Here is a 24,617-nt window from a genome sequence, read left to right as displayed (position 1 = left end):
GGATATCTGCAGGCGGAGCGTATTTTTCGCTGTATGCGTCCCATTGGTCGCATAATACCTGTACCTTATGTACCCTTTGTGATTGGGCATACAGTCAAAGCCACCACTGGTAACAGTTGCAGTTGATTTGCTAACTACCTGTATCGGGGCAACCAACTCTAATAATTGGCTGATTCCTCTAAAGCGACGCAGTTGATTGGTTAATCCGTTTGTATAGTAGCACTGGCTGCATGAATTGCTAAAGCAACTGCTGCTGATGCTAAAACCTGGTGCTTGGTGTCGGCGTCACGCTACATCTGGACCGGCCTTGCATGAAGCTCATAACATTGTGTCAAGTGGTTACAGATAGAAGAAACGGACAAGTAAACCCATTTGAGGGAACAACTGACTGAAGGGTTTGGAGGTAAAACACATAATTTTCCTCTCAAAAATATAAGCAAATCTGGAATGATGCTGAGTCTCGTGAAAAAGCGTCTTTCTCCCTCTGGCGGTGTAGCGTGTGGGGCTCGGCTGACAATCCAGACACCACTGTGTGTAGGTATTTTCTTATCTGATCATGGTCGATGATTGGTGAGAAAGCATGGTCAGCGAATTTCATTAATAGCGGATAGCTATCGTTATCAAGTGAGCACAATAATGGAAGACTGTACTGCTACAACCTTTGCAAACCGCAGCTGACGTCAGTGTGAAGACCACTGCACTGCGATTAGGACGGATTTGTATGGCGCCAGCCTGCTAGCTAGCTATTTGTGAGTTGTGCCTTGTAAACCAGCATGCAAATTAATGTTGTGTGTTGTAGCTTGGGAAACAACATAAACCTGTCCGTTTGTGGAAGACCATTTGGACCACTTATAGATTAAATGTACGATATATTGATATAGCAGAACAGCTTGCCTGGTACTGTCTGTAGTTGTCCATGAACGCACACAGCTGCCTGCATATCATATGCATTTTGTTGACGCACAGATGCCGCCCCCCAAAAAAAAAGAGAAACTGTGCTTGTCTTTTCCTACTATCACAGACTTGATAACTACTTTACTGAGGAACGACTGTGATATGATTGTGCCCCTAGCTATTTTAAGATTAATGTATTAATTGCAAGTCGCTCTGGATAACAGCATCTGCTAAAGAATTTACATTTAAAAAGTTAATATAGTTTAGCCAGTAACCCTGCTCTGCTTACTTTGTCAGCATGCACGAAGAGTGAACCTTCCAAGGTTCTGTGAATAGCATGATGGGGTCCTTCAGCCGACAGGAGTTCTTCCATGAGCTTGTGGAGGGCTGTCTTCTGCCCACCGCTCAGCAGGGCCTGGAGCAGGTCTGGCAGCTTCTGGTCATCTGCCTTCTATGCCGACTTCTCTGGATTCTGGGTGAGATTTCACATTCCTTTGTTTGAAACGTCACTTTCGGAATTTCATTGTCGCAGACATGAGTCATTTAGATTTGACATTTTTGAAAAATTATTATATAGTACTGAAGAACTACATGCATGTTTTATGACTGTCTACAACTACATGCTCTTATTCTCTTCTGTGTTGTTGTTTTGTTGGCCTGGTCAGGCCTCCCATCCTATGTGAAACACCTGAGCACTGTGGCAGGAGGGTTCTACACCCTGTACCTGTTCTTTGAGCTCCACATGGTGTGGGTGGTACTGCTCAGTCTACTGTGCTACCTCATCCTCTTCCTCTGTCGACACTCCAGTAACCGGGCCACCTTCCTCTCCATCACCATCCTCATCTACCTGCTCATGGGGTAGGTAGGCCTTCTCTGTTACCAGGCAACAACATACAACTTTTTAAGCAAAGATGATTGATGATAAACAACTTGACTTAGTCCTTTTAGCTCCTAGTGGAGTAAACAGCCTCTAATTGGTCTACTGTTGACTTGTCCAACCAGAGAGCTACATATGATGGACACCACCACCTGGCACAAAATGAGAGGTTGGTTCATACTTTGTAATTAGTTTTTATATATATATATATATATACACGGTACCAGTCAAATGTTTAGACACCTACTCATTCAAGGGATTTTCTTTATTTTTACTTTTTTCTACATTGTAGAATAATAGTGAAGACAAACTATGAAGTAACCAAAAATGTGTTGAACAAATCAAAATATTTTTATATTCTTCAAAGTAGCCACCCTTTGCTGATGATGACAACTTTGCACACTCTTGGTATTCTCTCAATCAGCTTCCTTGAGGAATGCTTTTCCAAAAATCTTGGAGTTCTCACATATGTCGAGTACTTGTTGGCTGCTTTTCGGGTGATTGTGGAGGCCTGTTCATCTGATGCAGCACTCCATCACTCTCCTTCTTGGTCATATAGCCCTTATATACCCTACAGGTGTGTTTGGTCATTGTCCTGTTGAAAAACAAATGATAGTCCCACTAAGTGCAAACCAGATGGGATGGTGTATCGCTGCAGAATGCTGTGGTAGCCATGCTGGTTAAGTGTGTCTTGAATTGTAAATGAATCACAGACCGTGTCACCAGCAAAGCACCCACACACCATCACACCAACTCCTCCATGCTTCACGGTGGGAACCACACATGCAGAGATCATCCGTTCACCTACTCTGCGTCTCACAAAGACACGGCGGTTGGAACCAAAAATCAAAAATTTGGACTCATCAGACCAAAGGACAGATTTCCACCGGTCTAATGTCTATGGCTCGTGTTTCTTGGCCCAAGAAAGTCTCTTCTTCTTATTGGTGTCCTTTAGTAGTGGTTTCTTTGCAGCAATTTGACCATGAAAGCCTGATCTGTCTCCTCAACTGTCTCCTCTGGACAGTTGATTTTGAGATGTCTTTCACTTGAACTCTGTGAAGCATTTATTTAGGCTGCTATTTCTGAGGCTGGTAACTCTAATGAACTTATCCTCTGCAGCAGAGGTAACTCTGGGTCTTCCTTTCCTATGGCGGTACTCATGAGAGCCAGTTTCATCATAGCGCTTGATTGTTTTTGCGACTGCACTTGAAGAAACTTTCAAAGTTCTTGAAATTTTCCATATTGACTGACCTTCATGTCTTAAAGTAATGATGGACTGTCGTTACTCTTTGCTTATTTGAGCTGTTCTTACCATAATATGGACTTGGTCTTTTACCAAATAGGGCTATCTTCTGTATACCACCCCTACCGTGTCACAACATAACTGATTGGCTCAAACATATTAAGAAGGAAAGAAATTCCACAATTTAACTTTTAACAAGGCAAACCTGTTAATTGAAATACATGACTACCTCAGGTGAAGCTGGCTGAGAGAATGCCAAAAGTGTGGAAAGCTGTCATCAAGGCAGATGGTGGCTAATTTGAAGAATCTCAAATATAACATTTATTTCAAATTGGTTACCACTTTTTTGGTTACTGCATTATTCCATAAGGGTGAAGTCAGAAGTTTATATACACCTTAGCCAAATACATTTAAACTCAGTTTTTCACAATTCCTGACATTTAATCTTAGTAAAAATTCCCTGTCTTAGGTCAGTTAGGATCACAACTTTTATTTTAAGAATGTGAAATGTCAGAATAATAGTAGAGAACGATTTATTTCAGCTTTTATTTCATTCACCACATGCCCAGTGGGTCAGAAGTTTACATGCACTCAATTAGTATTTGGTAGCATTGCCTTTAAATTGTGTAACTTGGGTCAAATGTTTGGGGAGCCTTCCACAAGCTTCCCACATTAAATACATTTTTGCCCATTCCTCCTGACAGAGCTGGTGTAACGGAGTCTGGTTTGTAGGCCTCCTTGCTCGCACACGCTTTTTCAGTTCTGTCCACAAATTTTCTTTAGGTTTGAGGTCAGGGCTTTGAGATGGCCACTCCAATACCTTGACTTAGCTGATGTTAAGCCATTTTCCCACAACTTTGGAAGTATGCTTGGGGTCCTTGTCCATTTGGAAGACCCATTTGCGACCGAGCTTTAACTTCCTGACTGATGTCTTGAGATGTTGCTTCAATATATCCACAGAATTTTCCATCCTCCTGATGCCATCTATTTTGTGAAGTGCCCCAGTCCCTCCTGCAGGAAAGCACCCCCACAACATGATGCTGCCACCCCTGTGCTTCACGGTAGGGATGATGTTCTTCGGCTTGCAAGCTTCCCCCTTTTTCTTCCAAACATAGAGGGTCATTATGGCGAAACAGTTCTATTTTATTTCAGACCAGAGGACATTTCTCTGGTGGTTTGGCTTTTTTATGGTTTTGGAGCAGTGGCTCCTTCCTTGCTGAGCGGCCTTTCAGGTTATGTTGAGATAGGACTCTTTTTACTGTGGATATAGATACTTTTGTACCTGTTTCCTCCAGCATCATCACAAGGTCCTTTGCTGTTGTTCTGGGATCGATTAGCACTTTTTGCAGCAAAGTAAGTTCATCTCTAGGAGACAGAACGTGTCTCCTTCCTGAGCAGTATGATGGCTGTGTGGTCCCATGGTGTTTATACTTGCGTACTATTGTTTGTACAGATGAACGTGGTACCTTCAGGTGTTTGGAAATTGTTCCCAAGGATGAACCAGACTTGTTGAGGTCTACAATTTCTTTCTGTGGTCTTGGCTGATTTCTTTTGATTTTCCCATGATGTCAAGCAAAGAGGCACTGAGTTTGAAGGTAGGCCTTGAAATACATCCACAGGTTCACTTCCAACTGACTCAAATGATGTCAATTATCCTATCAGAAGCTTCTAAAGCCATGACATCATTTTCTGGAATTTTCCAAGCTGTTTAAAGGCACAGTCAACTTAGTGTATGTAAACTTCTGACCCACTGGAATTGTGATTAAGTGAAAAAATCTGTCTGTAAACAATTGTTGGAAAAATTACTTGTCATGCACAAAGTAGATGTCCTAACTGACTTGCCAATACTATTGTTTGTTAACAAGAGATTTGTGGAGTGGTTGAAAAACGTGTTTTAATTACTGTATGTGAACTTCCGACTTCAACTATATTATTTCAGTTTTTAGTTTTTATGTCTTCTATTGTTCTACAATGTAGAAAATAGTAAAAATAAAGAAAACGCCTTGAATTAGTAGGTGTGTCTGAACTTGACTGGTACTGTGTATCCCCCAAAACCCAGTGAAAGATTAATTAACAGGTTACAGCTCTGTGTTGTACATGAAAACATTAACAATGTGATGAATATTTCAAGTCTCACTGAGTTCTGTATCTGCAGGTTCCCAGATGGTGGTTGCCATGAAGGCCATTTCTCTAGCCTTTGACCTGGATCGGGGCGTGGTGGCTAATGTGCCTTCTCCTGTGGAGTTCATGGGCTATATCTACTTTGTTGGGACTATCATATTTGGGCCCTGGATCAGCTTTAACAGCTACAGAGAGGCTATAGAGGGCCGCAAACTGGCAAGTTCAATGTTAAATCCTGTCTAGAGCAGAGGGATACGGAAGAAGATAGATAAAGTATATTGAGAGGGATGGTATTTAGATATTCTCCTCATCTTCCTCAGAGTTTCTCCTGGATATGGAAAGTGTGTGTCAGCTGGGTGAAGAGCCAGCTGTGTCTGATCACCTCTAACTGTGTTGCTCCCTACCTCTTCCCTTACTTCATCCCCATCTACGGAGACAAGCTGCTACGCAAGTAAGTGGATGACCTAACCTCTTATTGCTGTTGTAATGATTTACTGTAGGTCATAGAATGCATCCACAGACATTGATGTGTGATTGTTCAAAGACAAGTGCAACGTAAATGTCTTTTGTAGGAAAGATGTTTGAGTAATGTTTTTCTGTAGTGCATTCTTATTTGTTTATTTTTCTCCCTTTAAATAAATGTTCTTGCCTTGGCTCTATCCCCAGCAAAACAAAACGGAAGATCAGGTAAATATTTATCAGATTTAATGACTATACAATATCCTCTATCTGTCTCTGTAATTTATTTTATGTTGCATGTCCATTTCTAACTCACCAGCTCTTCCACCTTCCTGACACCTGCACCTCTTTATCCCCATCATTCCTACAACCGCGTCTCTGTCCTGCCCACTCATGCCATGAGACTTAAGAGTGAGTGTGTATCAGTTAAATGTATTGAATAAAATAAATGGTGATAACTGATTAACATTTTCCTTATATTGTTTGCTGCGCAGAGCTTCTGTGGCAAGGTATGTTTAATGGCATTTATATTACCATGGAGAATTGTATTATTGGTAGGTCCAATGCAGTAGTTTTAATCTCAATATTAAATCATTTCTGCTTAACAATTAAGTACCTTACTATGATTGTTTTCAATTAAATGTTCAAAAAGAAACCTAGCGAAGAGCAATTTTTCAAGCAAGAAAAATCAAAATGGACTTAAGGTGGAAAAGTGCAGTGTGAAGGTGCGACAGTGGGAAAGAAGTGCTCCTATGCACCTCTGCTCACATCAATTGCGTTTGGTTGGGGAATCTGGTGGGAGAACAAGTAAACATTTGAGTGGGGGGGAGAACTAGCTGTTATTGGCAGAAAGGTTGGGAACACTCTTTCTTATTGGTCTATTTACCACATTACCAGGCAGGCCAAAACTACATCCCACCAAACAGCTCTTACACTAATAGGGCATTATCAAATTTTTAAAACAATTTCACAGTATTAGTCCAACCTCAGTGTGGAAATATATACAGCACAGGAAAATACCGTAAGTGTGATTTGATGCTTTTATTTTGACAGGTGTCTTCTAATCTAACCTTCTTCCATTGACCTCTAGGTGGCTCCTGGCCTATGAGAATGCACTCTCATTCCACTTCAGCAACTACTTTGTGGGTTACCTGAGTGAGACCACCACCACTCTGGCTGGAGCAGGCTTCACTGAGGAGAAAGACAACCTCAAATGGTCAGGGCATTAAAGCATCATGGTGACTAGGCTTGGCTTAGACGTGCCATCATTTACAGTGCATTTGGAAAGTATTCAGACCCCTTGAGTTTTTCCACATTTTGTTACGTTAATCTTGTTCTCAAAATGATCAAATCGTTTTTTCCCCTCATTAATCTACACACAATGCCCCATAATGACTGTTAGGTTCTAATTCTCAGAGTAAAAAATTCAACGGACACTATGAAAGATTAACTAAGTTTATTCTTCACAGATGATTAATACAGCTGCATTAGACAAACACATTTTCACACAAGCACTGATATTTAACCCTTCCGCCTAGGCTGAGTCTCCTCCTACACACCTGTACAAACATTGTATCACTGCTAGCCAGAACACTAAGTGATATGGGCCATAAACCTTAACGTGGCCTGATCTTACCCCCCCCATCACTAATCCATGGCTCTCCCCTTATTAATGCCTGCCATGTGATCGCTTCCCGGCACTCAATATTTCAATAGGATACCTGATATAATATAAACGTTATACATTACCCTCTCTCCCTCAGTGACATGAATAAATATATTTCATATTCTCAGAACCCAACATGACTAAGCAAAAACAGGTTTTTAGTTATTTTTTTTGCAAATGTATATAACAAAGAGAAAAAAATATCCAATTTCCATAAGTATTCAGACCCTTTACTCAGTACTTTGTTGATGTACCGTTGGCCGCAATTACAGCCTTAAGACTTTGGTACGACACTACAAGCTTGGCACACCTGTATTTGGGGAGTTTCTCCCATTCTTCTCTGTAGATCCTCTGTAGCTCTGTCAGGTTGGATGGGGGATGTTGCTGCACAGATTTTCAGGTCTCTCCAGAGATGTTTGATCGGATTCAAGTCTGGGCTATGGCTGGGCCACTCATGGACATTCAGAGACTTGTCATGTAGCCACTCCTTCATTGTCTTGGCTGTGTGCTTAGGGTCGTTGTCCTGTTGGAAGGTGAACCTTGCCCCAGTGTAAGGTCCTGAGTGCTCTTGAGCAAGTTTTCTTCAAGGATCTCTGTACACTGCTCCATTCATCTTTGCCTTGATCCTGACTAGTCTCCCAGTCCCTGCCGCTGAAAACATCCCCACAGCATGATGATGCTGCCACCACCATGCTTCACCGTAGAGATGGTTCCAGGTTTCCTCCAGATGTGACGCATGGCATTCAGGCCAAAGACTTCAATCTTGGTTTCAGCAGACCAGAGAAGCTTGTTTCTCATAGACAGAGTCCTTTAGGTGCCTATTGGCAAACTCCAAGCGGGCTGTCATGTGCCTTTTTACTGAGGAGTAACTTCTGTCTGGCCACTCTACTGTAAAGGCCTGATTGGTGGAGTGCTGCAGAGATGGTTGTCCTTCTGGAAGGTTCTCCCATCTCCCCAGAGCAACTTTGGAGCTCTGTCAAAGTGACTATCGGGTTCTTGGTCACCACCCTGACCATCGCCCTTCTCCCCTGATTGCTCAGTTTGGCCGGGTGGCCAGCTCTAGGAAGAGTCTTGGTGGTTCCAAACTTATTCCATTTAAGAATGATGGAGGCCACTGTGTTCTTGGGGACCTTCAATGCTGCAGAAATGTGGCTCGACACAATCCTATCTTAGAGCTCTACGGACAATTCCATCAACCTCATGGCTTGGTTTTTGCTCTGACATGCACTGTCAACTATGGGACCTTATATAGACAGGTGTGTGTGCCTTTCCAAATCATATCCAATCAATTTCAAGTTGTAGAAACATCTCAAGGATGATCAATGGAAACTAGATGCACCTGAGCTCAATTTCGAGTCTCATAGCTAAAGGACTGAATACTTGTGTAAATAAGGTTTCTATTTTTCCCGAATGCACTGTAAATACCTTATTTGGCCCCCTCCTAGTTCTCTTTCCCCCTTCAAACAGCCCAACTGAAATGCATGTGTTATTCTCCAGGGATATGACGATTGCCAGGCCCTTGCATGTGGAGTTTCCCAGGTCTATGGTGGAGGTGGCCACCTCGTGGAATCTGCCCATGTCCAAATGGCTCAACACCTGTAAGCTTTCTGTGAAATGGGACACATTTACAGCATTGTTAGTCTGCCTATAAAAACCTTACTTTGAACCAAATACACAGAATTAATACAACTGTTATTTATATAAAATTTAAAAAAATACATTTAAAAAACTTCAGTTGCCTCTACAAATTAAATGTAAAGCAGTGAAAATCCCAACTCAATTACTCCATTTGAACCTGGAATACAACCTTGATTCCCATAACACTGTTTCTGTCTGATCACCCAGATGTTTTTACCAGTGCTCGCAACCTTGGAACCTTTTCAGCCATCCTAGTGACATACACAGCCAGTGCACTTCTACATGTGAGTATGCACACGCAGGTGTGAGTGCAGTTGTGTAAGAGATTTTCTTACCATTGTCTCCTTTGGCCTTTAGGGTCTCAGCTTCCACCTGGGTGCAGTGCTACTGTCTCTTGGGTTCATCACGTATATTGAGCATGGTAAGTCTATAAAATAAATGGCCTGCTATTCAAAAATAGCCCTTTGCTAATTTTATTTAAGTTCCACGTTACCTTTCAGTAATAACACTATTTACATCTGGAGAATAACCTTTGGTGACATATAGAGTTGATTTATTACTAATGAACAATCAATTAACTTGGCTTTGTGGCACAAAACACAGCAAATGCTGAGTATGAATGACAGGATAAATCATTGAATTATATTTGATCTGCCTGAGACTAATTTTATTTTGTTTTCCTCTGTTCCAGTTTTGCGGAAGAGATTGGCAGCCATTTTTAATGCGTGTATTCTGTCAAAGAAATGCCAGCCAAACTGCTCTCACAAGAACAATAAGGTATGGTTTAAATATTTTATTTGTGTGATATTTATGCATAATAGAATTTATGTGTAAAGTCTAAAAGATTTGTCAATATTGTCCCCATGCAAATGGTCCATACAACATTTCACAATATCTGTTATACTTAAAGGAAAAATATACCCACATCCATTCAGTCCTGTAATTTACAGTGTTAAATAACACTGAGAACAATATTTTTTGTCAACAAATGTTTCATTTTGGCGTTATAATAAGGTTGGTAGAAACATCGTTGTGGAAATCTGTTATACCTCAAGTCGACTACAAAATCCACAATGCTTTCTAATGGCTGGCTGGCTAGCAAACGTAGCAACACACAATAATACCAATGACCATATTACATGTAACGTAGCTAGTTGGCTGTAAAATTGGCTAAACAAACTGCACTATCAATTTAGGCGTCTACAATGTCACCATATTCAACCTGCAGATCGATGTGCCTCAGAGTGGAGTCTAACATTTGCAATGGCAGATATACTTTTAAGGAGACGTTGCCCATGCTACGTCAATGGGCCGTGCGGTGCATTCTGGGACAAGGAGTTCTCTCCTGCAAGGAGTAAATAGGAGTATTGGGCGCTAGTTCAAAACCCAACATTAGCACACATTCCGTCAACAAGAAGTAACACATTACAAATATTTTCCGAGATGTGAGATAATTAACTTGCTATCCGTGATATCGCATAGCTTTGGGATCGTGACATTACGTACTTTCGAGGAAAATCCACACCTTTCTCAACATATACACTGACTTTGAGAAGGGATTGCGTGACGATTAGCTTAGCAACCGCCTGATGCAGCATGATAACGTGAACGCGATTGTTTGACAGTCTGCTGGGTGGGGTGTTAGGAATCCAATGAATGAAGGAATGTATATCTCCTTTCTATAATATCTCTGGCAAGGGCACCATGTAATACACCCTGAACTAAATAGGAAAACTGTGCTAGACCCTCCATTAATTTCCATACAGTGGGGCAAGAAAGTATTTAGTCAGCCACCAATTGTGCAAGTTCTCCCACTTAAAAAGATGAGAGGCCTGTAATTTTCATCATAGGTACACATCAACTATGACAGACAAAATTAGAGGAAAAAAATCCAGAAAATCACATTGTAGGATTTTTTATTAATTTATTTGCTAATTATGGTGGAAAATAAACTTGTTTTTTACCAAATACTTATCTCAATACTTTGTCATTGCCAACAAAGGGTATATAACAGAGGTCAAATGTTTTCTGTAAGTCTTCACAAGGTTTTCACATACTGTTGCTGGTATTTTGGCCCATTCCTCCATGCAGATCTCCTCTAGAGCAGTGATGTTTTGGGGCTGTTGCTGGGCAACACGGACTTTCAACTCCCTCCAAATATTTTCTATGGGGTTGAGATCTGGAGACTGGCTAGGCCACTCCAGGACCTTGAAATGCTTCTTACGAAGCCATTCCTTCGTTGCCCGGGCGGTGTGTTTGGGATCATTGTCATGCTGAAACACTTGAAAAATGCCCTTGCTGATGGAAGGAGGTTTTCACTCAAAATCTCACGATACATGGCCCCATTCATTCTTTCCTTTACACGGATCAGTCGTCCTGGTCCCTTTGCAGAAAAACAGCCCCAAAGCCTGATGTTTCCACCCCCATGCTTCACAGTAGGTATGGTGTTCTTTGGATGCAACTCAGCATTCTTTGTCCTCCAAACACGATGAGTTTTTACCAAAAAGTTATATTTTGGTTTCATCTGACCATATGACATTCTCCCAATCTTCTTCTGGATCATCCAAATGCTCTCTAGCAAACTTCAGACGGGCCTGGACATGTACTGGCTTAAGCAGGGGGACAGGTCTGGCACTGCAGGATTTGAGTCCCTGGCGGCGTAGTGCGTAACTGGTGGTAGGCTTTGTTACTTTTGTCCCAGCTCTCTGCAGGTCATTCACTAGGTCCCCTCCGTGTGGTTCTGGGATTTTTGCTCACTGTTCTTGTGATCATTTTGACCCCACGGGGGGAGATCTTGCGTGGAGCCCCAGATCGAGGGAGATTATCAGTGGTCTTGTATGTCTTCCATTTCCTAATAATTGCTCCCACAGTTGATTTCTTCAAACCAAGCTGCTTACCTATTGCAGATTCAGTCTTCCCAGCCGGTTGCAGGTCTACAATTTTGTTTGACAGCTCTTTGGTCTTGGCCATAGTAGAGTTTGGAGTGTGACTGTTTGAGGTTGTGGACAGGTGTCTTTTATACTGATAACAAGTTCAAACGGGTGCCATTAATACAGGTAACGAGTGGAGGACAGGGGAGCCTCTTAAAGAAGAAGTTACAGGTCTGTGAGAGCCAGAAATCTTGCTTGTTTGTAGGTGACCAAATACTTATTTTCCACCATAATTTGCAAATAAATTCATTAAAAATCCTACAATGTGATTTTCTGGATTTTTTTTCTTCTCATTTTGTCTGTCATAGTTGAAGTGTACCTATGATGAAAATTACACGCCTCATCTTTTTAAGTGGGAGAACTTGCACAATTGGTGGCTGACTAAATACTTTTTTGCCCCACTGTATTTCTCGAGGTAGGAATATCGCAAAAATATGATCAATGGCTCATTCGAAAGAAGACGTATTGAAATATGACATGTATGATAGACGTTTTCACAATCTAAAAGTTGTATTCCTGTTAACTTCCAGTGTAGTGAGAGCGACTATCAGGGTGCAGCAAGGATTTCTGCCTGCTTGAACGCCTATAAAAATGACCCAGGGAACATCACTCAAAGATGCACAAAAACATAACATTCCAAATGGGTGAACCTTTCCTTTAACCAATGCCAAAAAATCACCAATAAGAATGTTTGCAATCTCTTCTGCTCCTCCCATCCACACAGGTCCTGTGGGTGTACATCATTAACGTAGCCTTCAGCACCCTGGCTGTCTTCCACCTGGCATACCTGGGCTCTCTGTTCAACTCCAGTGTTGACTACATGGATGATGATGAAGAGGTAACTTTACTGAATGGTGTCAGTCTCTAAGATGGTCAAATACATGACTCTGAGTCATCGTCAGATCTTTTAGAACAAAGCATTATGGTTGAGTTAGACATTTCAAACCCATGTCTATGTTCTCTCCCTTTACAGAGTGACGTGGCCAACCACACCATTCAGAAGTGGTCGGAGCTGAGCTGGGCCAGCCACTGGGTGACGTTTGGCTGCTGGGTGCTCTACCGCATCATCCTCTAAATGTGTGTCTGTAAGAGAGAGCGAGCTGGGGATAGAGACTTGGAGAGAAATGAACCACCCCTTTGTACAGTATATAAACTATTTTACTCTAGACCAACATGCAGTGCTCAGGACACCGCCTAAGAGATTGGGCTATCTACTTACTGTAACCTGCTGGTGACAAACTATTTTTGATACTCTTAAAATAATGCCCCACACTTCCTTAATCGCTTAATTTTGTTTTTAATCACATCATTTTGTTTGAGCTTCTGCATTCGTCCCTTGTGGAAAGACTGATCAGGATCTGCTATCTGACATCTCACTGTGATTCTCAATCAATACCCATCCTGTCAGCATGGCAGTGGTCATTCATTCACCCTTTTATGGACTGCTAAGAACTAGTTTTCAGAAGTGATTCCAGAATATGCCATTTAAGTATTGTTTTCCTGTTTCTCTATATTAGAATGCTATATATTTTTCTATTACAACCTAATTTAGTTATTACATCTTTAGAGTATGTAAATAAAACCCAGGTTGGAGATTAAGAAAGTTTCTGTTTGTATGACAGCACAAAACAGAATTATTAGGCAGCAACTTTCCTTTTGTGGAATTTAGTAGAAATATACGTTTTTTAATTTTATTTATGGAAATAATCATGTCAATTGGTGCCAAATTTTAGCCCGTTTTTCCATTGTCCTGTTAATAACTATGTAACTGATATTTGACAAATTATTGTAGTTCAGTCAAGAAAGAATACTAAAGTCTTTACTTGGTCAGTCAGAGTTCTTCATGTTGCTGTAAAGCGGATTATGAAAATACATAACTTCCTGTTTTCGATGCAAAATGAAGATGACGTTTGAAGTTGCATCAGTAACTAAAGGCTTTGGTCATTTTCTATATCCTGGTCTTTTAAAAAAAACATGCTTTTAAGGAAATGTATTATTTCTAATGGAATGCATACTGCTCCTGAACATACTGCACATAAACTGAATCGTACTGCTGCTGGTTATCCCACATATCATTCCTTAAGACAGATTCTACCGTATCTGTTTACGTAGATCTGTCCACGAGATATTACATATACTATAATTTAGTAGGCTTTCCTGTAGAATACAAGGTTCAAGTCATTTGCATTGCAATGCACAAGAAAATATTTTTATAGCTAAACCAAGACCACAGCCTGCTTCCAATGTGAACAAATTAGTCATAGTGGGCAGAACAAGCAAGGAGGTTGGCAGAGCCAAGCATGAGCTAGCGAAATCCTATTGGCCTGTTCTAGCATGCATCTGCACATTTCGGTTAGGGAATGCGTACTCTGAAGTGTGCAATAACTCAATTCGCCTGTGCACACCTAAACAAAGCAATTTTTTTGTATTTTGCTTTGATAAATGGGAAAGTCTATAAAACTTAGTCCACTTTGTTCATAACTGATTTATAGTTTTTGTAGCAGAACTGTATTGAGATCAAATGTTTAATTTGCAGAATGGCCATCTTCTCCCACTGCCGGCCGCTGGGCTTCCTCTCACTACCATATTTGGTAGTGGGTGGAAACGGCTAACGGATGCTTCACCTTTATACATCTGGTGAAATATCTGTCTCATTGTTCTATCTGTGGCACAAGTGCACAGCCTTAGCACACCACCTTTCACCACTGTCCTAGTGAAATATTAATCTCAAGGGTTTGTTTTGTCAAACTTTTACCTACAATATGTGTGAAGCTACTGAGGGAGATATGTGATACTTTTAATACATTTTGTATCAAACCTGAATTGCTATTTATCTTTGGTTCAAGTTTGTGAAGTACTGTTAAAGGAAGCTACCTTGAGTAAACCATTTCTGACAAGCAGACATGTTCTTATGTAGCATTCAAAGACATCTTGTGTGAACATGTAACAAAATGCTGGACTGTTTTAGGAAATAATAGTTTATTTGCTTATTTACAAGAATGGTTTGGACTGTTAGTTGATCAAAATAAGGAACTTTGGGTGGGAAGAGAGGGAACAATTGGGTAGATGAAGGTTTCAGTTTCTCGGGAAGCTCAGATCATTGGTTGAGTTTGACCTCGTGACCATCCATTTCCAAGCTTCCTACAATCCAGAGCAGACTGAGGGAGGGGAAACAGGGTGGGAAGAAAGGGCATACCCAGTGGATCACTGATGGATGGAAATGTGGGTCACTTTCTGCCCTTGTGAGAAGAGATGAGTGTAGTTGTGTAGCGATGGCCTGTCTGCAGGTCCAAGGGAGGTTCTTCAGCCTTGTCTACCCCGAGGACCCCCATGCTTGTGATGGCAGGATCCCAGCAGAGTCTCCAGAGCCATCTTTACAAATACCTGGAAATTATTGCTTCTCTCCCTTCGGCTGTCCTAAGAGGGGATGGAACACCGAAAGATACCTTCAATGCAGACACACAACATGCAAAGTAGACGAGACCCTGCTTATCACATAGTGTAGCATTGGGTGGGAAGAAATAGCCGACTATAATTGACTTGGTCCAGCTCTCAATCATTCGGAGAGCAAGGACTGGATTGAGTTGACTTAAACTTAGAAAATGACAACTCATATACATGAGGCTGTTTTAGACCATCATCTTCCTAACCTCAATCCTCGATTACTCTAATGCTTACCTCCTTGCTTTTTGTTATCTCCTTTCTGATCAGCTTTCTTCGGTTGCTCCTTAGGACTCTGAGGTTGCTGAGGAGATTCATTGGGGGGAAATAACTTAGACAAACTCAAACTTGAATGTTTTAATCTACAATGAATGAGAAGTTCTTGTTCTTACCTTGGTAGCTGATTTCTTGTCAGATTTGTTGCCTACAAACGATGAAAGAATGTTGATTTATTAGTCTTTAAAAATAACTCCCCATGATCCAGGAAAAGGGATGGTGCATTTTATTTTCCACCTTAACTGGGGAGGATGGGCTCGTGGTAATGGCATTAAATACAACAAACGGATTCCCCTCAGCCTCCACTGTAATGTTCATATATTCAATGTTATAGTCAATGTATGACTGTAGAGGAGACTGGGCACAAATAACACACTATTTTACCTTTATTTAACTAGGCAAGTCAGTTAAGAACAAATTCTTAGGGTGCACCACCCTATGGGCTTCCCAATCACAGCCAGATGTGATGCAGCCTGGATTTGAACCAGGTACTGTAGTGACACCTCTTGCATTGAGATACATTGTCTTAGCCCAACTAGATGGATAGTCCCATATTCAACTGAATAGAATAAAAAGACACACAGTATAGCATAGGCATGAATTCACTACATTAAACACTACCCCGAGAAAAGCATTTATATATGATAATATTTGTTTTATATAGAAAAAATAGGCTATAATAAAAATATCGATAGGCTAACCATATCATAAAATTTTACTTTACAAATAATACCTTTTGTTCCTGGCATTTTGGCTGCGCTCCATAGTCTGTGTGTCTTTTAAAAAACTCAGTGCTTATGTGGCGTCCAACTCGCTCATTTATTGCTCCGGCTCCTGAATGGTATCGTCACCAGAGCCCTTTCGGGAAAAATCGCAGTTAACAAGCAAAGAGCCCCGTCAGCTGCGCGAGAGGGACACTGTCCTTCTGGCCTTTGCTGAGCTCAGGCGAAACGTCTGAACGTGCGACCCAAACTCATAATCCCTTCATTGTATGGACAATGCGCGGTAGATCTAATTGTTCTCAAGTACAACAACAAGAAAGAGTTTTCATCATAGACTATATGTGTGTGTGGAAACGCGCGTGCTTGTGCGCGTGTGTGAGTTGTGTAAGGTATGAGTTGGCATAATCTCTCTTGCAAGACGTTTTCAAAGCTGATGATTGCCTTAATATATTGTTTTATTTCCAAATGTGATTTCTAAAAGTGTCTAAATGTTGCAACTACATTCAAACCAGGCAGTTGATGTCCTCAACCGTGTTTCGTTAAATTATTAATATGAGTGAACATTGGCTAGGCTGTTTTCAACAGAGCGTCATTACATTGCAACATTTCATTGTCGTTGTTTATCATTATCAGGGACAGTGTATTTCTTTAGGAATACGCCATAGTTGCCATAGTTTCCTGGCTCATCAAAGACTGTACAAACTCTGCGTACATCTTTGGTGTACGTACATATTATTTGATTTGTAAATCATATTGATTAGTTTTAGACATAAAGCTGCATCAAACATATGTTGTACAAGTCAGCGTAGCTGCGCACGTGGGCGGAATCAATAGTGTCATATTGACAGTTCGACCAATGACATCGATGGCAAGAAGCTAAGGAAGGAAGGAAGGAAGGAAGGAAGATAGGTAGGTAGGTGAGCTGTTGCTGACGTTTTCTTCGACGTCTTTATTTATACACGTAATGGAAAATGACGTGGTTTGAATTGCATTTAGAGAATTAAACAAAATCAGTTTGCTAAGTAACATTTGAGGGCTGGGCGTCCAATTATGTCTCAAAGACATGGCTAGCATGGCTAACGCCGTTTTCTTTCTCCCTGTCAAAGCTAGCAGGCTCCATCTCTGATGATGGCGTCTGTTGCTAGCTAGCTGACTATGACTTAGTAACTAGCTACCCTCTGAACACATTACACTGCCCAATGCAGGCTTTCTTTGCCACTGTCTTTGAGACATTCATCGCTTGATTAATGTCGATCTAGCTGGCAGTGTTCTGTACCAGCCAATAACTCGACTGTCTGGACTCTGGAGGAGAAAATTATTAGCCATCGTGTAGCCTACTCCCCTACCATTTATATAGGTATGTTGTTTATGTGTTTATAGATAGCTGACATCTGCCCTGGCCGTGGCTTCCCCTCTACCTTGACTGTTTGTGGAATGGCTGCAGTTTGGCAGCAGGTGTTGGCAGTGGACGCAAGGTAAGTCTCATTCAATAAACTGGTGGCATGGCATTGCCTGCCTGGTGGCCTCACAGTACTGATACAAATATGTTTACTGATACACATCTTGCATTGATTGCTCTCTAGGGCTAGCCTGGATAAACCAGACTGACCGCTGCTGAAACAATGGTGAGTGCAGAAGTCAGTCTGGTTAAACCAGGCTTGCCAAGCACCTTGATTGTAATTTAACTGCTGTTTGTATTAGTAAAAAGTGATACTTGAATAATGAATGACTCCATGTTATATTGAGCTTATACAGCAGTCTGCTGTCCAGGCAAAAAAAATCTAAGGAATTGTTTGTCTCTCACTTCCCCGATCCCTTTCACAGGTACAATGCATACCGCACGCCTACGTTCCCACAGTTCCGCACGCAATACATCCGGCGGCGCAGCCAGCTACTCAGGGAAAACGCCAAGTGTGGCTTTGAGCCGGGGCTGCGCAGGCATTACCTGAGGCTGCGCAGCCAGCTGCTAGCCCTGCGCTACGGGCCCCTGTCTGAGCAGAGCAGCTTCAGGGCCAGCAGTGTGCGCAGCTCCCGCACCACACTGGACCGCATGGAGGTTAGACTGAGAGCAAGGAGCAGAGGGAAAGCGAGAGACAGACAAAGACAATAGGCTACTGTCAATACACATTAGGTCAGTTGAGATGGTTGGAGGCAGACAGATGGTGTAACTGACTTTAATAAGGATGCGTAGTAGGCACACTAAACTGACCACTTTAGTTGGGAGGAATAGATGGATTTCAAAGAGTTGGTGAGTTCATATAGGCCTACTTTTGTCTCTGGCTAAGATTATTTGTTTTTTATATGGACGGCAAGTTCCTCACACTCACTACTTTTGGTTTTCTATCTCCCTATTTCTCCTTCTCTACTTCCCTCTTTCTTGACAGGATTTTGAGGAGGACCCCCGTGCTCAGGGGGCTCGTGGTCACCGTCGATCTGTGAGCAGAGGCTCCTACCAGCTTCAGGCCCAGATGAACAGGGCAGTCTATGATGAGAGGTAACCCCAGCAACCTCTCGCTCAACCCTACTGACCCCATTCTATTTTTGTAGTTTTTTTATCTTTATTAGCACAGAATTTCCTTGAGTGATGGTCCGATTTGTAATAAATTATTCTCCCTGATTGGAAATGTGGGTGTGCAGGACCCCAGGTGCCTTGGTGCCAACCTCTGTGGCGGAAGCTAGCCGTGCCATGGCTGGGGACACCACTCTGAGCGAGAACTATGCTTTTGCTGGCATGCACCACATATTCGACCAACATGTGGACTCTGCAGGTGAGTGGAAAGTACAGTATGTGATGGCAAGATCAGTGCAAGGAGTGAGTATTTCTGTGTCTTATTCTCAAGTTTTGTTGGGTTCCCTCCTTTCTAGTTCCACGGCTGCAGTTTGCTAATGATGACAAGCACCTCCTAGCCTGCTGCTCATTGGACGGCACCCTGTCCATCATGATCCTGTCCCCGTCCCCGCCCAGTGTGAAGGTCGTCCTGAAGGGTCATGCAGGTCCCGTCACCGACTTTGCTTGGTCCCTTAGCAATGACGTCATTGTGTCAACATCAAAGGATGGAACACTGCGTATTTGGAACACGGAGGATGGGAGGTGTATCCGTGAGGTCAGAGACCCGGAAGCTAGCGAACTGCTTTGCTGCACCTTCCAGCCCATGAATAACAACCTCACAGTGGTGAGTCATAGTAGAGACTCAGACAAAGTTTCTAACTCATACCCACACAATATCCACACTAGCATATCACTTAGAATACATGGCCAAGGCCAATACATTGCTTTATTCTAAGTGGTATGCTAGCTGTCCCTACAATGACCAAACTCTCTTCCTTATGGCTTTCCTGACCTTTACCAATGCTCACCCTGACTTCTGTTCAGGTAGGGAACAGTAAGCACCTTCTGCAGGTGGTGAACATCTCCACTGGGAAGAAGGTGAAGGGGGGTTCTAGTAAGCTGACGGGACGGGTACTGTCTATGTCCTTTGATGCCCCTGGGAGGATCCTGTGGGCCGGGGACGACAGGGGCAGCGTATTCTCCTTCCTGTTTGACATGGCCACAGGTATACTGAGGAAAAACATGCCGACTTTTGATTAATTCATATTAATTGTATTAATGAAACCCAAAGTGCTAGGCCACAAGTATGGGATAGACAAGTGTTGTGTGTGTGACAACTCTGAATTTCAACTCATAGGGAAGCTGACCAAAGCCAAGCGGCTTGTGGTGAGTGAGGGCAGCCCAATCTGCAGCATTTCTGCCCGCTCCTGGATCAGCAGAGAGGCTCGAGACCCTTCCCTGCTGATCAATGCCTGTGTCAACAAACTGCTACTCTACAGGTCTGTCAGAGAGAGCCAGAGAGCTACTCGTGCTCCATAATGCTCAAAATGCTTATACATATACTGAACAAAAATATATAAATGCCACATGCAACAATTTCAACGACTTTACTGAGTAACAGTTCATATAAGGAAATCAGTCAATTGAAATTATTTAATTAGGTCCCAATCTATAGATTTCACATGAGTGGGCAGGGGCACAACCATGGATGGGCCTGTGAGTGCATAAAAGGGCTTTATTACAGACATATATAATCCTCAGTTTCATCAGCAGTCCGGGTAGCTGATCAGACGATCCCGCAGGTGAAAAAGACGTATGTGGAGGTCCTGGGCAGGCATGGTTACACGTGGTTTGAGGTTGTGAGGCTGGTTGGATGTACTGCAAAATTCTCTAAAACGAAGTTGGAGACGCTTATGGTAGAGAAATTAATATTAAATTCTCTGGCAACAGCTCTGTTGGACATTACTGCGGTCAGCATGCCAATTGCATGCTCCCTCAACTTGACACCTGTGGCTTTGTGTTGTGTGACAAAACTGCACATTTTAGAGTGGCCTTTTATTGTCCCCAGCACAAGGTGCACTTTTGTAATCATGCTGTTTAATTAGCTTCTTGATATTTCACACCTGTGATTATCTTGGCAAAGAAATGCTCACTAACAGGGATTTAAACACATTTCTGCACAAATTTTGAGAGTAATAAGCTTTCTGTGCATATGGAACATTTCTGGGATATTTGATTTCAGTTCATAAAACATGTGACCAACAATTTACATGTTACGTTTATATTTGTATTCAGTATAGCTTGATTAACTACTGTGTCGTGCCCTGGAATGTGTGTATGTTATATCATTCATGTACTGTGTGCTGTTGATTGAACAAGGAAAGCATGATCCACTCTGCACATTGCATGCTGAGTTGAGTTTGACTGGTTCTCTGTTCCTCTCGTCTTTATAGAGTGGTGGATAATGAAGGCACTCTGCAGCTTAAGAGGAGCTTCCCCATCAAGCATGGCTCTCAGCCCCTTCACAGCATCTTCTGCCCTCTCATGTCCTTCAGACAGGGCGCCTGTGTTGGTATGAGCCCTTCAGCCTTACTCTGACTTTCACTCTATCTGCTATAAATTGGATAAATGAAAGTGCACCACACTTAAGAACATTGATTGTGTACTGGTTCAACTCACTGAAGCCATAGTGTAGTTACTATATGTAACCATCTTCAATCAGTTATAGCAGGTCATAACAATCAGTTATAACCAATGTTCCCTCATTTGTTTCGGCACTGAGCAAATGTCAGGTGTGCTGAATTCTGTGCAATTTCCAGCATGCGTTTACTGTGAACATTGAAGCTGTACCCACTTTAAGTTACAGTTTGAACTGTGGCCATGTAGGTTACTGTGGCTATTTGATCATAATGTATACCATCAAAAACAATGTGGAAATGCATCCCATAACATTTTAACATGGAAATGGCTGTTCTATCATTCAGACTACAGTAGCAGCCAATGTGTGGTGTTCAATGTAGGCCTACATTCCATGAGACTTGAAAAAAACATGCAGGGCTTGACAGTGACCTGTTAATCCACTTGTCCTTCAGACAAGGAGGTGACTGAAAATGTTGTTTTCTTTTATGCAAGAAACCACTTTACAAAATAAAATGCATTATTATTCCCATACCATTATTACAGAGAATCAAAACACATTATACTACCCTCTGCATATTGGCTACTTAGCTTGTTCAACCCTGTCTCAAAATACAACACTGCCACTTTACCGGACTGGCTTTTCAAAGATGTTTTGTGCTCTGAAGCAATCACTCCACTTTTGCTGACTACAAATGATCTATAACTGGGCTAATAATTCACTAACTAGCAAAGGAAATGAACCAAATGTGAACACAGGGCTCCATGCACCTCTTGCTTTGATCTCTAAACAAGCGCATCTACTCATGACCGCTCATGCTATAAACACAGTTCAGTTCAAAGTAAATGGCACAGATCCATATATGGCAATGGTCTATTTGCATATAGGCCTACTGCAGCTCTAGTTGTTTATGCCGTTCAGGCTGAGTAGTTCGTGTCAGTGCAATAGAGTCCTACCCCAATGCATTATTCCTACAATAAAATGTATTGCATGGTTTGTTTTGTTTAGTTATGTTGCATTGAAAGTGGCTATTGCATTGTTGTTCGGGACATTTTTGTAAATTATATTTCCATATTTTTAGCTAGGCTATATGATCACTCCGAAAGTAGATCTGCTGTTGTTTTACTTGTGAGGCACAGCTGAGTGAGCATACATTTAAATAATTTGCTTCTTATTTTAATTTTACTGGGCTGATGGTGCCTGCATCTGATGGTCTCTCTCAGCGGAGGGAGAGAGCAGCAGACTGAGGGTCCACCTCTCAACATCCCTCCTCTCTCCCTTTCCTCCACTGACATTGACCAAAAAGGCACACCGTCTTCCAGCTGATGTGGAAACTCGAGTCGCACTGCATTATTTCTGCCTCATGTACAAATTCATGTTACTCCATGAACAGAGAAAGTGAAATCTTCATAGATATTAATAAAGACCCAAGCCGCTAATAATAACAACGCAAGCCTATAGATACATTTTCCTACTCATTCATTGGAAGATGGGCTCCCTCCCGAGTGGCGCAGTGGTCTAAGGTGATACAGACGATTCCAGGATGTATCACAACCGGCCGTGATTGGGAGTCCGATAGGGAGACGCACAATTGGCCCAGTGTTACTGCTGGACTGCTTGTTGTAGCACTGAGTGGAAATAGGAAGAACGTATAATTTTATGCCTTATGAAAGTGTTGAATACAAACTTCAAAATAAACTCACAAACAAAAACAGCAGCTCTTTGCTGTATTTGTTGACCATATCTCACTAATCATGGCTTTTAACGTTTTGAAATCTCACAGTATCAACTTTGCTGTAGCTTTCTTTTATGCCTGCTACGTTACTGCAGACATGGTAATCCGAACCATCCGATTGGCCAGCGGTAGGCCTATAGTGCACTTGATTTGCTCTCTGGGCCCGCCTGGAAGGCAGAGTTTGTACCTTCAGACACATGACATGGTTCAAAATTCACAACAGTTTGCCTACCCGGCGTGCAGTTTAGAGGGAACTTTGGTTATAACAGATTGGTTTTCACAAGTATTCTCTCTCTCGTCTCTCTTCCCTATTTTTCTCTTCCTTTCCACGCCTTTTCTCCACTCTGTATCCCAGTGACTGGCAGTGAGGATGCCTGTGTCTACTTCTTCGATGTGGAACGCAACACTAAGGCCATAGTCAACAAGCTGCAGGGTCACGGTGGCCCAGTGCTGGATGTCAGCTTCAACTGTGACGAGAGCTTGCTGGCTTCTGCAGACTCCACTGGCATGGTTATCATCTGGAGGCGGGAGCAGAAGTGACCAACCACCAAAAGCTTCCTTCCATGCACTACAAAAAAAGCGACTACCACTTTGAACCATCCAATCACTAGAATGCTAAATGCAAGGGGCAGGGAAAGGATATCTGTGTTTTTAAGGCTGGGATTTAGTGGTTACTGTGAGTGTGGTCCCCGCGAACCCAGGAAAATAGCCTTTTTAAATATAGTCAACAAAGTGCGATCTAATTGAATCCCTGCCTAGGTTTTCAACGTAAAAGGGAGCACTGCTCCTCACTAAGGGTCTGGAGAGGTTTGCATGTGTCAAGAGTAGGACCTGTAATAGCGCTAACTACTTATTGTAAAGCATTAATATTGCAATATAGTAGTATTAAATGACAGCCTTGTTCCTTTAAAGTTGCCCATTTTCCTTCAATCATTCCCATGTTTATTGTTCTACTGTGATGTGCATGGCATTCTATCAAGAACCCATCATAGAAATCAGTACTGACATATTGGAATAACTACTGTGTGTGTATTGGAATAACTACTGTGTGTGTGTATATATTTAACAAACAAAAAAACTTGATGGAAACTCAAAGAACACCTTGTGTGTTTGTGAGGATTTGTGTCTTTGTATGTGCCTGTGGTGTCATTTTAATGTCATGGTTGCAAAGAAATATAATATATTTATGATATGCACATACTGAATAAAGTAGCCACTGTACATCTCACAGAGTTGAGTGTTAGTGTTACAATAGATCTAGCCAGCTTGTAGTTAAAAAAAAAAGAAGGAAATGAGTTACCTCTGGATCATTCAACCATTACAAAGGGGGAAAGATTAGGGCTTTGGGAAGAACGCCGAAAATAAGGTGTGAGGTTAAGACAGGTTTAGGAGCTCTTACACGTTTTGTTCTATTAGATACCAGTTAACCTGACCTTTATGAAGCATTTGTGCTTTTTCTGATTACATAAATGCTTCAAAATTCACACAAAAAAAGACGTTCGCTGATTAAGATGATCTCATGGAACAACACGTTAAAGCGCTCTACGCCTGTTTTTACCATAGATCTTATTTTCCGCGTTTATCCTAAAACCCTACAAAAACTACATTTTCCTATAGGCTTTGTCCAAAGAACCATGGCAGAGTTAGT

General features: G+C 41.9%; 2 protein-coding genes and 1 long non-coding RNA gene across 9 annotated transcripts; 2 read left to right on the top strand and 1 right to left on the bottom strand.

Moving 5' to 3' along the window:
• The first annotated feature begins 226 nt into the window (after positions 1 to 226).
• LOC112216182 (protein-serine O-palmitoleoyltransferase porcupine) lies at positions 227 to 13,884 on the top strand. 3 transcript variants are annotated; one of them, XM_024375984.2, is made up of 15 exons: positions 227 to 403; positions 1,192 to 1,370; positions 1,560 to 1,752; positions 1,897 to 1,940; positions 5,170 to 5,351; positions 5,456 to 5,586; positions 5,802 to 5,822; positions 6,089 to 6,103; positions 6,685 to 6,810; positions 8,758 to 8,858; positions 9,106 to 9,182; positions 9,256 to 9,319; positions 9,590 to 9,675; positions 12,553 to 12,666; positions 12,802 to 13,884. In XM_024375984.2, exons 2-15 carry the CDS (start codon positions 1,232 to 1,234, stop codon positions 12,901 to 12,903), a joined length of 1,395 nt encoding a protein of 464 aa, XP_024231752.1. In that variant the 5' UTR covers positions 227 to 403; positions 1,192 to 1,231; the 3' UTR covers positions 12,904 to 13,884. The 3 variants fall into 3 exon arrangements, with proteins under 3 accessions (XP_024231752.1, XP_024231754.1, XP_024231753.1); XM_024375986.2 differs by lacking the exon at positions 227 to 403 and adding an exon at positions 421 to 534; XM_024375985.1 differs by lacking the exon at positions 227 to 403 and adding an exon at positions 547 to 749.
• A 904-nt stretch (positions 13,885 to 14,788) lies between these two features.
• On the bottom strand, positions 14,789 to 16,406 carry LOC121839631. Its single transcript, XR_006079094.1, has 4 exons — positions 16,279 to 16,406; positions 15,662 to 15,693; positions 15,507 to 15,573; positions 14,789 to 15,245 (listed from the first exon to the last, which is right to left on the bottom strand). It is a non-coding gene; the product is annotated as an uncharacterized LOC121839631 (long non-coding RNA).
• Positions 16,407 to 17,079: 673 nt separating this feature from the next.
• LOC112216181 (WD repeat-containing protein 13) lies at positions 17,080 to 24,197 on the top strand. 5 transcript variants are annotated; one of them, XM_024375978.2, is made up of 10 exons: positions 17,080 to 17,176; positions 17,648 to 17,742; positions 18,092 to 18,323; positions 18,652 to 18,761; positions 18,905 to 19,035; positions 19,133 to 19,440; positions 19,641 to 19,821; positions 19,954 to 20,095; positions 21,050 to 21,168; positions 23,325 to 24,197. In XM_024375978.2, the coding sequence occupies exons 2-10, from the start codon at positions 17,702 to 17,704 to the stop codon at positions 23,507 to 23,509; spliced, it is 1,449 nt and encodes a 482-aa protein (XP_024231746.1). In that variant the 5' UTR covers positions 17,080 to 17,176; positions 17,648 to 17,701; the 3' UTR covers positions 23,510 to 24,197. The 5 variants fall into 5 exon arrangements, with proteins under 5 accessions (XP_024231746.1, XP_024231749.1, XP_024231747.1 ...); XM_024375981.2 differs by having other exon boundaries at positions 17,121 to 17,184; XM_024375979.2 differs by having other exon boundaries at positions 17,134 to 17,180.
• Positions 24,198 to 24,617: the final 420 nt, after the last annotated feature.

The sequence above is a fragment of the Oncorhynchus tshawytscha genome, linkage group LG16 (assembly GCF_018296145.1).
Source record: "Oncorhynchus tshawytscha isolate Ot180627B linkage group LG16, Otsh_v2.0, whole genome shotgun sequence".
In the NCBI taxonomy this organism is placed as follows: Eukaryota; Metazoa; Chordata; class Actinopteri; order Salmoniformes; family Salmonidae; genus Oncorhynchus; species Oncorhynchus tshawytscha.
Note: the sequence above shows the minus strand (reverse complement) of the source record. Positions and strands in the feature narration are given on the sequence as shown.

Bases quoted from the DNA above. Each gene is read 5' to 3' on its own strand.
- LOC112216181 (XM_024375978.2), top strand. From the start codon at position 17,702: ATGGCTGCAGTTTGGCAGCAGGTGTTGGCAGTGGACGCAAG. The intron at 19,441-19,640 runs GTGAGTCATAGT...ACTTCTGTTCAG, and splicing joins TGAATAACAACCTCACAGTG to GTAGGGAACAGTAAGCACCT. The intron at 21,169-23,324 runs GTATGAGCCCTT...TCTGTATCCCAG, and splicing joins CAGACAGGGCGCCTGTGTTG to TGACTGGCAGTGAGGATGCC.
- LOC112216182 (XM_024375984.2), top strand. From the start codon at position 1,232: ATGATGGGGTCCTTCAGCCGACAGGAGTTCTTCCATGAGCTTGTGGAG. The intron at 1,371-1,559 runs GTGAGATTTCAC...TGGCCTGGTCAG, and splicing joins CCGACTTCTCTGGATTCTGG to GCCTCCCATCCTATGTGAAA. The intron at 5,587-5,801 runs GTAAGTGGATGA...CTCTATCCCCAG, and splicing joins GGAGACAAGCTGCTACGCAA to CAAAACAAAACGGAAGATCA.